This window comes from Melanaphis sacchari, unplaced genomic scaffold (genome assembly GCF_002803265.2).
Source record: "Melanaphis sacchari strain LSU unplaced genomic scaffold, SCAv2.0 Contig79_pilon_pilon, whole genome shotgun sequence".
NCBI classification, from domain to species: Eukaryota; Metazoa; Arthropoda; class Insecta; order Hemiptera; family Aphididae; genus Melanaphis; species Melanaphis sacchari.
The window spans coordinates 1,288,604-1,307,637 of NW_020271559.1; the positions used below are offsets into that span (position 1 = coordinate 1,288,604).

The 19,034-nt window shown below is 23.8% G+C and overlaps 1 protein-coding gene across 3 annotated transcripts; it reads left to right on the forward strand.

Annotated features, from left to right (window-relative positions):
- Positions 1-15,267: 15,267 nt before the first annotated feature.
- On the forward strand, positions 15,268-18,975 carry LOC112601530. Of its 3 annotated transcripts, none has more exons than XM_025349203.1 (5): positions 15,268-15,493; positions 15,593-15,677; positions 18,360-18,501; positions 18,549-18,719; positions 18,795-18,975. In XM_025349203.1, exons 1-4 carry the CDS (start codon positions 15,291-15,293, stop codon positions 18,692-18,694), a joined length of 576 nt encoding a protein of 191 aa, XP_025204988.1. In that variant the 5' UTR covers positions 15,268-15,290; the 3' UTR covers positions 18,695-18,719; positions 18,795-18,975. The 3 variants fall into 3 exon arrangements, with proteins under 3 accessions (XP_025204988.1, XP_025204989.1, XP_025204990.1); XM_025349204.1 differs by having other exon boundaries at positions 18,845-18,975; XM_025349205.1 differs by having other exon boundaries at positions 18,558-18,719.
- Positions 18,976-19,034: the final 59 nt, after the last annotated feature.

Consider the following 19,034-nt stretch of genomic DNA (forward strand, 5'->3'; position numbering starts at 1 on the left):
TTACCACACATCAATAATATGTGTATTTTTTAAATGTTAAATCTAAATAGAATAATAAGTATCTAAGTCTCATTCCAATATATAATTTTATTTAAATTTCCTCAAAAACCTACATTGTATTATAACATTTATAGCTTTATATTTTATAATATATACATTCAAGAAAATTATACTGTTTTTTACAATTACAAACAGTTATTATTATAACTGTTTAGAGTTAATAATTTTTTATGTATACATTATAGACATGACGATGTAATAATATGTATATTATATACATTTGATTATAACATTGATGTATAATAATTATTTATGTACTAATTAAAACATTATTAAATGTCACATAATATGCATTTTATCTTAAGAGATAAATATGCATTTATACATGGAGATTAGTCAAGAATGCTCATCCCTATTTTTTCTTTACTAATATTGTATTCATTAAAATACCGGTTTTTTTTTTTTTTTTAAATTTATTTAAATATAATTAAAAACAATAATATTCAAAAACTTACATTTATTTTTATGAAATTTAAGAAAAATTTGACCTGTGTTGATTTAAATGTCTTATTTAAAATGAAATTCAACCTTTTTTACAGTAAACTTATAAGTTTAAGTAGATGATATATTTTAAAAGTTGTTAGTCAAACGAGAAATTTCTCAATTGTTTAATTGTACGTAATAAGGATAGTTCAGTATAATATAACACAATAATAATCTTAAAGACATAATTGCTTATACAACTTGATAATTTTAGCATTTCATATTTATAAAAATTATTCTAATTTAAAAATTATTAGACTGAAAATTATCTATATTTTATTTTTTTTATGTAAGAACATTATTAGATATAGTTAATAACTAAAAAACTGGCCGTTATAATTTTGATTTAGACGTATCAACATTCTCACGTACCTACATAAAAGTTAAGAATAAAAATAGTGCAGGTTCAAACTTGATAATAAGCAATAACTTTTACTATATGGACTTTTCTTAAATCAGAAGTTTTCAACGTATAAAGGCAATGTGTAACCTATATTACTTTTAAAAATATCTCATGAGCTACATTTGTAAAGAAACGTATATTTTTTATGGATAAAAATGTATTGTAAAATACAAAGTATGCTTAAAATATTTTTTTAAGCCCAAATAAATCCAAGGCGGGCTAAACATTGAAGACTCTTGCATTAAATGGGATAAAAATTTAACTGTCTAAAAATATGGCATATAAGCATACTATTTACAAAACATTAAAAAACAAAATTATAATAAATATATTATTAAAGGATAAAAATAACTTGAGCATGCTTTGTGAATTACTCTGTATATTGTAGTTAATTATTTTTTGTTTGTCAATAGTGTGTATGCATAAGTAAATACATTATATAGACATTAGGTCGAATATCTGACGTGTTAAATTTTCTACGAACTTTTAACAAAGAAATTAGCTTTAATATATATATATATATATATATACAAATTTATATAATTATATTTTTAATACAATGACGAATGATGATGTAATGGTTATTTTTATTTTTTTTTGTTCAAAGAAAAACAAATAGTTAGCAACTATAATATTATATCAACAACAGTGTTATAATATAATTATCGTGTCAACTTCATAATATGTTCCATACTATTGAAGTGTTGTACAAATATATAATTAAATCATTCTACACAAAACTAGTTAAACATAAAGAATGTATTTAAATATAGGACTACTAACGAGTGTGTATTTTTATTTTTATTATGTGCTACTCTTTGTAATATATTATTAAACCTAATACTGCTATATTAGTTTTATTGTAGACTGACAGTTGTATAGACATTGACGTTTACGATTCGTAAGAGTCTTAAATAAGGACGTATTAAAATTGAGTCCAGTAGTGGCGTGATAGGGTATTTCATTTTCATGAGGCCATTGCCTTACGACCAATTGACACTTAGCTATAAAATATGACATATTATTACATAATATGGTTTTATATTTTACAATTAAGATAGTGGTGGTTGACATACATAATCTATATTGACCTTACGAAGTAGAAAAGTTCATACTACCATTATTTGAGCGCCGTAGACCCAACTTTATACCTAATTCAGTTAAAAAAAAAAGTAACCAATTAACTCCAAAAAATGATCATTTTCCTTCTCGTTCTACAGACTTAGGACTATCAAGTATCAGTACATAGTATAATAAAAATAAAGTTTATTGATTTTTTGTTTTGTTTTATTAATTTAATAAATTATAACTATACTCTAAACTTTTTCGTTTGTAAATAGAAAAATTTCCAATATATAATATCTAATAAAGTGGAGAATTACTCCAACGAAGAAAAAGTTATAAATGTTTTTCACTCTGTAAATCAATTAGTTATAGTTCATTCTCTAATTCGTTTTATGAATATTGTAGATAATATATACTTTAACTATTTTATGGGTATTTAAATATTTTATGAGTAATTAAATTTTATAGTCTAAATCCCAAACATAATTGTACTGTCACACACCTTTTTACTATTAAGACACCTAATTAAAATGTTTGCCCACTTGTTTATTGAAGCTTATTTACCGCACTGTTAATGACTAATAATCATAATTCTTATTCGAAAATCACTTGCATAAAATATAATATGTAATCTTGTGTACACCTAACGTACTTAATGACCTTATCATGTCTAGCCGTTTTGACTTTTTATAAGCTTAATTACAATAAAATACAACTTATTTATTGCGTACAACGTGTGTAATAAAATTATACTTTATTAAAATGTAAATATAATTTTAGCAATAAATGAGAATTTAATTACACACGAGGTTACATCGTTAAAGATTTCAAAACATTATTCATTTTTAATAAATTAGTTTATAACTGTTATATACTTAAATAATTTTATATTAATGCAACATTGATACTTATATAATAACTAGTATTATGTATGTAATATGTACTTGCATATTAAATTGAATAGTTTTTACTTTAAAATCGTAACTTACATTTTTGACTAGTAAATATATAAATAATTTAGATAAAAATGTTAGATAGAATTACCTACTCCTAAGAGATTTTTAGATAATATTTGTTTAATTTTATAAATTATAATTTATAATTTGTAGGCATTTAAACAAAATGTCTAAATAATACACATTTTATAAAGATAATTATTACAAAATTAATATTATTATTTTGTAATCGAATATAATACATTCATTATATTTTGTGCATATAACTAAAATTAAAATTAAACGAGAAACAATTTTTTTTTCTTTTAATATTTAATGATTATAAATTATTTAATAAAAATTCAAGTCATTACATTCAGAGTTAAATCATGTTAGATCGTTTTACCACACCTCATGGGTTAACTAACAATACATATTTTAATGTTATAAATTTGCATTTAGTTTATTTTTTTTTTATTGTACTTAAGTACATTTATTTTACATATAGGTCTTATCAAATTAGAATTGTAGTAATTCCAAAAATAAATGGTTACACATATTTAAAATGCAAGTTTAAATGAATTATGACTATCTACCTATGTTAGTATCTAGACGTTAATAATACATATCTCTCTCTCTTTTTATATGTGTAATTTAATAAAATTATATTTATATATTATATATTCATTTATGTATAAATACATGATATACAACATCATATTGTAGGTAGATTATATGTTCAATATTATCGAATTACTTATAATCAGTTTATTATTGAACTGTTTTAAATAATTACATGTCATGTACATATTTTACTTTATAATAAATTTAATTAACAAAATAATAAATTTATAACATTTTCAAATGAATAACTATAATATTTTATATTTATGTACATTTATAATTTTGGCCAATTTCTATCGTTATCAATTATACGTCATAATGGGTGATTGTATCATAAATTTTATATTATTCATTGGTTTTGGAGTATACAAAACATATAGAAATTAGTTTGTTGTACCGACTACCTATGATTAATAAATATTTTAATTGTATTTGTAGTAGATTCTTTATTCCTTAAAATCGTTTTATAAATTATATAAAAAGGTTATCTTCAGTTATCATTTTATTTGCTGATCGTTGTTATACTAACTACTAAATTAACGTTTGTACAGAAATTTAACTAATGTAATTTAGATAATCTTTTTTTGAAATGCTTCAGAGAGTTATGTATTATTTATATATTACTTTTACACATTAAAACAACTTAATTGATAAATAATATTAAGGCACATCATAATGTGTCACAGCGTGTCACAGTCATATTGTAAATCTTCCTTATAAATTGTACGAGTTGCAAGTGAATAGAATTCCTATAAGTCATATTATGAATTCACATATTGCTATTTTTAATGTTGTAAAAAAAAGTCCAAAAACATAAAAAAAAAATAAAAATACCAAATAATTTAAAACTACGCTGTATGTGTGTGAATTGTTATTAAAATGTATACAGAACTATAAATTATTATTTTCACTTAAGTACAATAACTACCAATTACTAACGCGTCACCTAATATAGAATGCTTATAGTAATATCTGTTATTCAGATGTAATGTTTTATTAGACTCAATACTCACCACAAGTTTAATGTTGAATTAAATATATGTCTTATGTAGATTTCTTCCGTCATGTAGGTATATGACGTATATGTAAACGTTAAAGTATTTTGTCTGAACCGATAGATTATTAATTATTATTTTCTCATATAAATAGATACCAACGTAAATTAAATAATCACATTTTGAATAATTAATAAATGTATATATATATATATATATAAAATATTATATTACATTATAATTTATATATAAAAACATTCGAGGGACGTTTAATTCGGTCATACAATTTTAAAAATAAAATCATAAACTCCAGACTCCGGCAACTCCAACTCTAACCACTTCTCCATTCCAAGATATTCTTTAGTTATAAGCTATTAATTTATAAAATAAATAAATAAATAATAAATAGATAATTAATATATCTGTTATTTGACTAGTTTTTTTTCTGCGATGACGTCCAAAAATGACGTTTTGCAAAACTTTTTAACTTGAACTAATATGAGGTTTCTAATCAATTTGCCTTATCAAATTTTTGCTGGTCCTTATATATTCATTGAAAATAATAATTTCCACAATACCTTAAAAATACCAACGCTTACTCTATTCACCAGATCATACTACCTCAGATTTCGTTCAAAGTTAACCCATCAAAAAACCTTCACTTAAACAGATCTGGCCTAGATAACATTTACTAATTTAATCTGCCGGATAGGCATTTTTGAGTGCCGTTCTAGTTTAATAAATAATAATTTCGGTAATTTTAAATATGTACCTAATCAAAATAAATTGCTCATTGCACTCATTATATAAAGTTTGTAATTCTCAATTAAAAAAAAATAGTAAATACTATTAGAAACTATACAGTTCATTCCCAGATTTGGAATTATGTATACCTATGGATAAATTTCATCCCAAAATATGCCTAATTTAGTTTGATAAAACATTTAGTTTATATCAGATTCTCCTATTGTTATCTTATCTACATAATTCATTACTAATTGTTTAAAATAAGTCTAGCGTATGATGATAATATGTTTATACAAGTATTTTATTGTTATAGATGGTTGTTGGCGATATTTGGTAGTAGTATTTTACATAATTAATAATGGATAAGAAAAATTTAACCCATTCAACTTCATGAGTAACCGTTAATTTTACCAAGTAATTTACATAAGTAAATTTATTATACTTTTATTAATCAAGTGATCTTTATTTTAAATATTTCTACCAGTTTAAAAAAAAATTATTATTATTATATAATAATAATAATATTAAAAAATAGCTTTTTTTTAAATACTTACTAATGAACTATTATTTTTAATATGATTATACATTCCAAAAACGTATTGCATTTACCCATATTTCATAAACAGTTTTTGAGACAGGTTGTAAAAATCAGAATTAAATTTTTATTTAATGAAATGTTTCAAATACGAAATTTAACATAGATTGTATACTAAATATTTTTAAAGTTTGAAAAAAAAAATGATTAAATCAATTTTTGTATTAATTTTGAATATATAAATTTTTCCATACATTTACATACATTTTATCGGTAAATTTACCAAAAGAATTTCACCTGTAAATTCCACATCTCGAATTAATATTACTATTATTAATTCAACAAGGACTGAGTGTAATATCAAAACATATATCACGTATCTATTTAACGTCACGTGTACAAAATATGTACATAAATAAAACTTGTTTATATTCATATAATATAATAGCCAAGTGTGTTACAAAATATGTATTATTCAATTTATCTTTCACACACACACACTCAAGATTCTCTCTTTAATAACCATCACCATCAGTTTACACTGGTTAAACCCACGTCACCCAATCGGCATAGTTAAGAACCAATTTCTAAACAGAAGTTTTGTGCGTTGGTGTTGGATTATTTTTTTAAAAAATAGTTTGAACTTTAAACTAGGTGCACGTTGTATATCACTGTATATTTTTATAATATAATTTACCTATCTAGTTTTATAGCCGCAGATTACATACCTGCTATTATTATTATTGCTATTTTTTTTGTTTTTCACTTACATACTGTACACATACCCTTTGAGGTTTTCTCATTTATTTATTTAATAAATATCTTTAATTTTTATTCTTCTCCTCATTTCTCTATATTTTGTCCGTTGCGCATTTTTATGATTATTTAGTCTATTACGTATTAACAATGTGTATACTGTACATAGTATACTATTTATTAAATATACTATATAATATTGTCTAGTAAAAGATATAAGAGCAATTTACGTTAAATTAGACAGAACGGCTCAAAATTTAAAGTACTTTTATTGATTGGTAGTAAGTGGTTTATTAATTATTTTTATTTATATTTTATTTCTAAATATAATACTTTTAATCTCGCTGTCGTTCTTTCAGTATAATATTATATTTCTCACTAGTTAAATGCAAGATGAATCAATGTATGTTTTGTTTTATATATATTTTTTTAAACATTTTAATAAAAAATTATAATTGAAAGTTTTTAAATTTTATATTTTTATAAAGGATAATTAAAAATAGTCGTTTAATTATTTATACCTAGTTTTTTAGGCTACTTGAACTTATGCAAGGTGACTACTTCTTTTAGAGATATGTTGAAGATAATATATTATATGTAATAATATTATCACCTACAAAAGAGAAGTTAAACATAAATGCTATCAATTACGATGGATAAGTATGAAAGAAATATAAGTTTCATCTAAATGTTATTTGTTAAACAAGGAAAGCTATATATAAAACATGTATATGCGTACCATTAAATAAATTTGAAATTTGATTATTTTATTTAATGTATCACGTATTAATCTGAACCTAAAAAACTATAAATGTATAAGGATTTGAAATCAGATGAATTATTTGAATCACCTTGTATATTCATTACATAAATATTAATAATTTAATTTATACTACATAGTTATACTTATATGCCGTTTACGATAAAAGAACACATTTGTGTCTTTTGGTTTATTTTTAATTTTTATCATATAATATAAAAATTGGTTAGATATTATGTCTTGTACCGATAACACACACATAATGTTATAACTTTGACAAAGTCTGACACTTACAAGACGCTCGACCTCTAAGGTCGGTCGAAACTAGAAAACAACTGAAATGTCTCTCTTTAAACGCGCGAATGACATAGCATATTAATATGATTTGGTATTGTATATATTAATAATAGATGTTTGGTATTATATAGTAGACAGTTTTCGTGTATACTTTATTACCGTAGGCAGTGATGCTAGTAATGTAATAGATGACGTCAAAACCACCTGAGCGAGAGAATATTTTGTACTATTCACCCACATCCGACTTCAACTTTATAGTTTGGTTTACAAAGATTCACTTAAAATTAAATTCAAACTAAGGATGTAAAGGATGTACCGGTATTCAAATATGATATATTATATTATATTATTTTTATTTTATATACGTAATATTATTCTATTTATCTTCGTTCACTTCGTTACCCATTAAAAATTATACCTCTTATATAATTCAAACATTGTTCAATTCGTTATAATATTCGGAGTATTTTTAAGCAAAATGTGAAATACCGTGATCAAATGTAGGTAATAGCTCGTTAAATGGGCAAAAATTTAAACGAATGCAAAATGCATGATATTCATTTATTTAGTAATAATTAAAATTTTATTTTCTGTAACCAATGGCAAATTTTACAATAAAAAAAAAAATCAAAAAAAAACTCTTTTTTAAAATGTAAATTTTACAAAATTCTTTTTAGTGTATACTTACACTTTTAAACGGGGGTACTGTCAAAATTCCAAGTCATCTATAATTAATAGGGACAAAGTCTTATTCGTGAATATATACACAATATATCTACATATTTTTAAATTTGGTGATGACACATTATACACGTATGTAGCGAAAGTGTAGTAAGTAGCGGAACTAAAGGAGTTGTCTATGAACCAAGTCACATTAAATTAAAAAATACCAACATCTTCCTTCTCGTTTTAACTAACTCGGAAGTTAAAATTGTCTGTAATAACAAATAATATAGGTATATTTAAAAATATTTTTGATTTTATTTTGAAAAATTGCATTAATGCGTATAATATAGGTACGTATATAATTCAGTTAATAAGTACATATAAATATATAAAGTAACTTGAATTTAATTTATTCATTCTCTTGTTTAAGAAGCCATTTGGTTAGGTTTATGTAAACTCGATAGTTTTATGCACGTATCTGTTTGAAAATCGATGAGAACTTTAATGAAGTAAAAAATGTTTACAAATATCGAAAATTGTACGATTATTCTTTTAATAGTACCTATCTTATAATAACCGATTTTGGTTTTGGTGCAAATTACATTTCCTATTTTTATTACCTACGGTGGTGCAAATGATATACCCTTATTTTGGTGCAAATTACAAACACTATTTTCGGCTACCTGCAGTGGTGCAAATTACAAACTTCCATTTTATACGCTATACATAAATTAAACTATATTTACATTTTTACCAAGTAAAATAATTTACAAATATAAATGAGGTATTTATATTATTACATAATTATTACATGTTTACCATTAAAATTTTAATATCCACGAAATGCGTATTGTGTAAAGCTAAATTTATTGAACAGACGTAGTTACGAACTCAACATTTTTAACAAACGTATAGTATGTATTTGCTAATTTAAAATTTAAATAGTAACTGCATACAATATTTTTTTGTTAATGTTTTTTTATTTTTTGTGTTGATATCTGACAAGTAATATATATAAAACATTATTTAATCATTTTAATTAAATATTTATACAACCACGTTTGTTGATAATCCCAAATTAAAATAACATTGTAACAACCAATGACGTATCCAAGTTATCAGATTATAATACACTATATAATAATAATTGTACACCATTTTAATTTTTGTCTATTATTCAATTGTAATAGCATAGTACATAATTAAAGTTATTAATAATTACCTACATAGATATTGGGCTTTTGTAGACAATAGAGTACATAATAACTGTAAAGTTTTACAGTGTATGTAACTTTTATTTATAAAATTAAAAATATTGCGTGTAATAATTACTAATGTGTAATAATTTATAAAATGTATTTTATTTTAAGGTGATACGAGTAACTTAATCGTAAACTACGAGTACTTTAATATGTCTGTCTAAATATTAATAAAAAATCCGATTTTTATTAAAATGGATAAAGTTAAAATCACAAATTGAAAATTTGGTAAAAATAGTGTACTTAATTTAGTAACAATTAAAAATATTAATGTATTTTATAACTGCTATTAGGTACACGCATGGATTGTATATGTTGTATATTATATAATCACTTGTCATAATATTGTAAACAACAAAACTTCAATAATTAAGCTTATTAATCGGCTTATACTTTTATAATATGATTCGATCCAGAAAGGTGATATACAATACCTATAAAAAATGTATAAAAACGTATAATATTTACAACTCAGTTTATTGATATTTCAAGCGAAATAGAACTAATACTTAACAACCAACAATTTATTAAAGTTTTGTTCATAATTATGTATATAATATAATTTTTATAAAAAATTAAATTCAAAATAAAAAAAATTATATCGAATTACATATATATATATATATATTAAAAACTTATACTTTCAGACTTGAATATATCTAAATAAGTTATTAAATACTTAATAGATGAAAATGTCAAACACATTAAATACATAAAAATATATATAATATTAATATGTTTGATATTTATGATATATTTCATGGTGTAATTTTAAGTTGTAAGCCAATGATATTATAACTATATGGCATTGGAGAAGTGCCTTTCGTTAAATAGATAAATCAGTTTTTTATTATTTTTTATTCCATTTTTTATAGTTGTAACAATTAAGAATTCATTACAGCTGATATTAACTATATTGAATTCTATGATTTCTCATATCGACAACTAGTTATTGTTATAATTATTATTTTTATTGGCATTAATAGTAATATGCACAAGATATTGTAAGAATATTATTTACTCTTCAGTTTGCATGACCTTATCAAACATATGTAGGTATAACAATATTTTGTGTATAAAGAGATGATTGAAACCAAATAGGTAACTAATAAATTAAATTTAAGTATACAGTGAAACCTCTCTTAAGGGACATCTCTAAATAGTGGACACCTCCAAATAATGGACATTTATGGGTATGGGGACATTTTCACTACTTTCATATAGGAAAACCCCTAAATACCGGACACTTTTATGGCAGTTTAATTTTGATTTTGAAAATTTTTATCGTTAATATAAAATAATCGTGGAATGTCAATTTAATCTAATCTTACTAAAATGTATCATAAATTATTATACAATTATAGTTCATCTTATCCGTCCATTATCGCATCGATGAAATCATTTTTTCTAGATTATCTTGTGTGCGAGTTATCCTACTCGCATTTAGGTGTGTTTATAATTGTATCGTATTCGAACGTGTTAGGTTAGGTTAATATACATTAATGTTTTAAACAAGTTAAAGTAACTGATTTTTTTCAATTAATATTAATTTTTATTTTTAAATTATTTTTGTTTATATTTTTACTTATTTTTTCTTACACAATACATAATATGTAAAATAATACAAGTGTATAATGTATTCAAATATAATAATTATAAATATTACATGTTTACACATAAATAATAAATGTTTTATATGTATAATTATTAATTTCTCCGAGTTATTAACAATAATTTACCCCCTCTCTCTAAATGACGGAAAAAAATTGCGACGACCGGTTTCCGGTATTTAGAGGTTTCACTATATTATACAATATATATACAAACAAGTATATAAATATTATTGTTTATGCTCATTCCTACAAACGTATAATATTACAAATTTGTGTTAAGCACTTTCATTTTTTTGTATGATAAAATTTAATAATAGTGCAAATTTACCTATTATCAAACTTAAATATGAGAACATCTTTCAATATTTTAATTTTTAAGCAATTTATGAGTTTTTTAAATTTTAATACTTTATATACCTTTACTTATAATTGGCTTCAAAAATAAAATAAAGTAAAAAGTCTATGATAAAATACGTATTATGTTTCCAACGTACAGTATGTTGTTAAATGTCTTGATATAGCATAAACATTTTCTCTGTATAATATTGCATACAAATGAGATTGAGCTTTAAAAATTTAAAAGAACCATTTTTATTGTATACTTATTTTTTTGTTTGAAAAAGTTTAAAAATGAAGCTACTCGATTTGTATTAAAATTCGATTTCTACCTTTATAATATACATAGCCCACGGTTCCCAACTCATTTCTAGGAACGAAATATAAACACCTTTAGTTTTTTTTTTTTATGATAGAAAAGTGCCTATATATAGTACACCCATAAACCTATAATACGACAACATAACCAACATAACGGAGATATACTATTTATAAGTATATAAAATATTTAGATATGTGTATATATATTAATATATTACTATAAAAAACAGACACATACAATAATCACACACATAAAAATTAATCCTATCAAAGACCTTAAAAGCTTCACAGGACTATATATATATGTCAATTTACGATTTAATGATAACTCGTATAAAGCCATATTTATAACAAAGAGACCTAAAACAAAAAACCATTAATTTTTCTGAAGCTTATGTAATATTGAATGAAAATCACTAGAAAATCATTTTAATTGGATATAGACTTATTCTATACGTATGATTTTTTTTTTTTTTTGTACAAATAAACTCTTTTTCTATATCATTTTTATTTAAACTTTTATACTCAGTAGACTTCAGTAGATATATTGGATGGCCAAATAATGTATTCATTTTTCCTACTATAATTTCCATGTTATTTAAAATGTAAAATTGTATTTTTTATGGGTTTATGTATTGATTTTTCTAAACAGATAAAATTTAAATTATGCATTCACATTAAATGAGTATATTATTCATTGAATTTTTAATTTTTAATTAAAATCACCAATGTTACTAGGTAAATTTAATCTTTTTAGTGTATAGAATATTTATTATAGGCATGATTTGTACTAAAAACCATTAATTCTGATCCTTAAGTAGGCCACACAAATATTTTACATTGTTATGCTAATTTTTACGTGTCATTTATAACAAGAAGGAAGTTTTACTGTTTATGTACTTACATAAAATTGTTATACTAAAAAAATAACAAGACGGCGGTGTACCTAAATAGCCTATACATTACGCCGTGTGACTTAATTTTATGTCCAAAATATTATCATAATATTATTTTTGTATACATAACAAGATGCCGAAAAAAGTGCATAGACCTATCTTAATATTTTTTATTAGTATACGTGTAGAAGATATAGTTAATAAACGATTAAATTATATGTTATAATAATTTTATTTTTGAGTCAAAATATCATCGTTAGTAATTATAATATGTTTTATTCAAGCATAATACTGCTATAATATACGCATTATTAACTTTGGACATATAATCTATAAAAACAAATTATAGTATTAATTATAATTATAATTTATAATTCAAAAATGTTTTTTTTTTTTTATATATATATGTATACAAACGAAGTCCCAATAAAAAATTTTTTTTTAATGCACATATTAGTATATGATGTATCAAACAAAAGTATTTATCAAAAGTATTATTATCTCACCAATCATACAAACACTGAAACACGCAGCACCTCACTGCACGCGTTACGCAAGCTGTAACCACATGACGAGATCTCTATCGCACAAAATGAACGAATAGCCGAGCGGACTAAGCGTCGATTGTGTGACGCACACCGTTGCCGGTTCAAATCCTGGCTACTGGCGGCATCGCTCTCTGGGCAGGCAACTGTTTAAGTGGCGAGGCCGCCCTCCCCCAACCGGATATAGCAAAAGCCTATGGGTACCCAACTAAAAATTCTGCCAATCAGGCACCCGAACTAGGCCTTCAGGTCTACTCCCGGACATAAACGACATACGCAAAATAAAAAAATAAGGATAAACGATGCCGATCGTAAACCCATTATGTGGTGAATATAATTGATATCATAATCTATCGTTCATATAATAATATTATATTTATTATATAGATAAATAAGGAGTATAAAAAGTATAGAAGCAATATAATACATTTTTTCTAAATGTTTTCATAATATACTATCTATCAGGTTGTTAAACGTAAGTATATTAAATTTTAATGTTTACAAGGTATGGAATACCGCCGAAATAATAATATTTCTGCAGTATTTTCGTTTAACTTATTATAATATTTGTGGATTAAGTGCATATTACATATGACTTATTTTTAAACCACGTTTCGTGTTAAGAATATTTCAAAATCTCCCGCCGCCCTGTAGAATTTATATGCAAGAGTAGTTCAATATATCTTATATATTTTAGGTATAACCAAGATCATAAAATATCTAAATATATATAAGCACATATTATATAAAAATATTAAAATTTTAGTCCTTTCATATCTTTGCAACTAGTCCATTTAACAAATTTAAATAAAGTATGGATTTTTTATAATTTTTTGTGATTTAAAAATAAAAAAACCATACTTGTAATTTGTACCAAGAAATGTATTTCTATTTTATTTTCTATACATGTTAAAATATTACAATTTTATTTTATTATAATAGCTATTTATATGGAAAATAAATAAATATATAATATCAATGTATAAGAAATTTCAAACTATTTATTTCAATTATTGTCAATAAAAACATTTTTAATTAGCCAAAAAACTTGATACAAAATTCTTTATATGTTTACACTATAAAAATTTAAGAATATTAAAGATACATAGATAAAATTTTTTATAAGCATTAGAATTTCAAATTTGACATAATTAGTCAAAATTACGAGAATTTAAATCTATTTTGTACTCAAAAAGTGTTACGTTTTTTTAGCTAATGCTTGAAAATTTAACTCAATATTCCTCATAAATAATTCAATTATACTGAAATCAAAGTTTTAAAAAAATGTAAGAACTTTATTTTTTTTGTATAGACATTTGATTATTTTATTTTAAAGTTTGGCCAATATTTTATATTTAAACAAAAGATTATTATTTTAGTTATTTTATTGTAATTCAAAAATATGATACGTTAGGATTTGGATCTATTACGTATAAGTATATTATTATATTAAATATTTATATACAATCCCATTTTCAATCGTCTTTTGTATGCATTAATTTATCATTGAATTCATATTTAACACATTTATAATAATTGATCTACCTCATGACAAAATACTCAGTGTACATCTATTACTTCTATTTTTATACTCTTAATATTATACTGTACATTTTTCAACAGAATCGTTACTTAGTACTTACTTATTTTTTAATTTACAATTAAGTTACCGAATTTTAATTATATTTCATAAATAATATTAATTTTATAGGATACATTATTTTTACCTACCTACTCACTCAAAATATTAGACGATTCAAATACTTCACCTTAAGTGTATAGTCGGTACTGTTGCAATGTGTGTGTAATACACTATAAACTCAATACGATGTTAATTTTGATAAATGAGATAATAATATGTATTTTTGGTGGTTTTGGTTTCTTAGCAACATGTTGGGTCAATGACTGAAATTTTATTATATAATGTCTACACATGATAACATGGTGTAGTGGTTGGGTATTCTCGTCGTTTTTGTTCTGTCAGTTTTATTATAATGATACACATTGCACGTGAAAATGGCGTCTCTGTCGTAGACAGCGGCACTGAAGTGAAAATTTCCAACTCTGAACTACATAAAGAACCGAAACAGTCAAATAGTAATAACAAAAATAATAATGTTAAACCACAGCAACAACAACAACAGCAGGAAAGGAGGAAGAATAAAAAGATAGATAAAGTGCAATGTGACGGTAGATTGTGAGTAAAAATTTAAATCTTGTAATTTTATTTATACTTAAAAAGAAATAGCGTTTTGTTTTTAATATATTTTTTTTTTTTTATTTTTTTTTAATGCAGAAAAATTATAATAAACAGAGAAAATGAATTGCGATCTAGATGGCCAGAACGGTGGGGGTTTTATTCGAAAAACAACGTGGAAAAAGTAAGCGTATTACTTATAGTTTCATTAGTTTTGTATTTTATTACGATGTACATTTGACACCTTCTAAACAACAAAACTATAGAACAACGTTACCTTCATTTCCTTCTTTTTTTTAAACGTATTTTTGATAATTCCTTGAAATTCAAGACATTATATAGTAGGCACTAGGTACACCATTATTTTTGTAATGTATCAGTCTATTATTATAACTTATAAGTATTATTAGGTATGGGTACTACATATAGGTACTTGATGTAACTGTAGTTTTATTAAAAAAATTATCAGTCTCGGATCTACAGTATTTTTTAATCACCTATCAAGCCATATTTAGACTTTGTGTATTTCAACGTTTATTTTAGCATTTATTTTTTAATGATTGAAAAGCAATGGTTTTCTACTTAACACATATATACCACATATAAATTAAGATACATTCAACATATTCTAATTTTATATATTTATTTATTTATTTATTTATTTACTGGTCTTATACCTTATTACATACCGATTATAATAAAATGATAAAAACTGAAAATTAATTTGTATTGGTTGTCAGGTAACAGGTCTATTTGAGATTAATTTTCCTGCATTATTGATTTTATCCTTCTAAAGTCTATAAAGTTTATTCTAAAATAATGGACTATTTCATCATAATTTAAAAAATAAGATAGTTTAGGTAGGTATTTTTAATGAATTAACAATACCTACCTAACAGTTAATACCACTTTCCAAGTAGGTAAATGTATATATATTATACATATTATAATTTTTTTTTAAATTAGGTATACATGTTACGGTAAATGATGTTATATCAGAAATTAACGTTATTCGCCGGTTATTAACGTTATTTACCTACGAATGTGGGAATTATCGTTATTTTCTAGTGAATAACGTTAATAACCGTATGATTTGGGAAATTTTGATCTGATTATAAAATAAAAGAGGTTATTGCGAAAGATTTAAAAAAATAACCAAAGAACCAATCATCAAAGAAGACAAAATCGGAAATTAAATCATAGAAATCGCAGAAAAAAATTCGGAACTTGGTACTTAAATATTTTTTAATTATTTAACGATAAATTTCCGAATTTTAAATATAACAAAAATAAAACTAAAATATAAATATTTGAAAATTATTTTAAATATTTTTTTGATGATTGTCAAGAAAATATTTGTATTGCATGTAAAAATTCAAAAAAAAATTTAGAAAAACAAGGAGAGGAAATGATGAAATTTTCTAAAGAAAAGTTTCCTCAGCTTGAAATAGGCTTAACTGTATGTGCATTTATACCAAACGTTGATAGAGCTCGTGGTTCTATGCAAAATATACTATCAGTTGTCACTCAAGTTGAACATGATTTATACAAACTCTGTAAGTTAATTCTTAATGAAAAAACATACTATTAAAATTAAAATTTGTTTTATTATTTTATAAGTACGGAATATAGTTTTCTTAAATATTATTTCACGTGCCAAAAATAGCTGTTTGCAAATAAAATCTATTAGACATGGACAATGTGATAAAATTAGCAGATGGTAGACAGTTGACACTGAGGGAAGTAGCTAGTAATAATTCGGTTGCGAGCCCTCGAAGGTACCAGCGTTGTCATTGCAAGACTAGTTGTAATAATAATAAGCATTGTGCCTACCTTGGGGCTGAAAAATTATGTTATATTAAATGTCATGGGAGTAAAACTTGTAAAAATAAATAAAAAATAATAATGCATTTATTCTATTTTTAAAAATATCTGGGTACTTACATAATTTTTCAAATTGTAGTATTTGAGATTCATGCGCTTATCTGATTTATAACATCAATTACCTGTGTATTTGGTCATTAACGTGATTATCCAGTTTATAACGATAATTACCTGTATATTTGGTAAATAACGTTAATAACCGGTGAATAACGTTAATTTCCATTTAACATCATTTACCGTAACATACATACATATTATGACTAATAATGATAATAGTAATAGAAATAATATTATTAAAGCACTGTTATACACTATTGTCTAGTGGAATTAAGCATTTAAGCCTACAGAAATTACTGATGGTATATGGGCTATCAGCGATATTGCTAGGTAGATATTTACACTCAACAGCCTAACAAGATTTAACGTCTGATCAGAGAGCTAACACTATGTTTTTTTTACTCAATTAAAATTTATTAACGTACACATTTTATTTAATACTAAAAACTTAGTAATTATATGAATAGTGAACAAAATTTTTGGACAAATAAAAACATCCTAACTTTAGTTAGAGTACTCTGCTCAACATTGATTAAAATAGTGCCAAATTATTGCAAACGACGTTTCTTCCTCGCACATTTATAATTTGACTTTTTACGCAGAGTTTCGTCGTTTAATGCTTCATGTCTCCAGCTATTGCTGGTCTAATGATTGTTGACTTTTATACAGAGTATTATGAATTTTGATTTTTTTTTTCCTTTTTGTTTATTTATAATTTTATACTTACACGAACGCAGTCCATGGTGAAAAAATATACCTACAGATAAGGTATTATTATATATAATATTTATTACAGATAGATCGATTATGAAATAGAATATATTATATTGATAGAATTTAACAAGTAAAACACTAAACTGGTTAAAATTGCAAAAATATCGCGATAAATACAATTTTTAGTCACTGAATTTTCAAATGTTTGTAGATGTGGAGCGAACATGCTGTCAATTTAGGGCTACCGGAAAACTTTATTGATCTTAGAAGACAAAAACTACGTAAACAAGATATAATTCAGCCGTTGATCGAAGCAGTACCATCACCAGTTTGCGTTCCCATAACGTCGTCGGGTAAATTTTTAACTCTTATATAATATGATTTAAAAATGTTTTAATAGGTTTTATAGGATGGCGTTCTGCGCAAGGAATTTGCAATTTAGAAATGTTTGGTAGAACTTTTGATTACAATAAACTAGATAGGCGGATGTTAAAATCAGATAACGAGCCAGATCAAAACCAACAGAGATTTATAATTCTAGGATAAATGATTCATGTTTATGAAAATGAAGGTAAAATAAAAAATATTATATTCATTACATCATTTTATTGATAGTATATATACAAATAATATATATTTTTACTAGGCAAAGTAATTATTTTTAAATATCTACAATAGCTGATAACTTTTCTCCAGATAAATATATATGGATTCACTTCAACTGCAACCAGTTTTTCTCAATTTAAAAAGTCAAAAAACAACAAATTTTAAACGACAAAAACCAAGTATAGGTTTTAATGGTATTACAGATGTAGTAAAAAAAAATTTAAAACACTAAGGTAATAATTATAATTTTATAATTTATATAGTATTTTTTTTTTTTTTT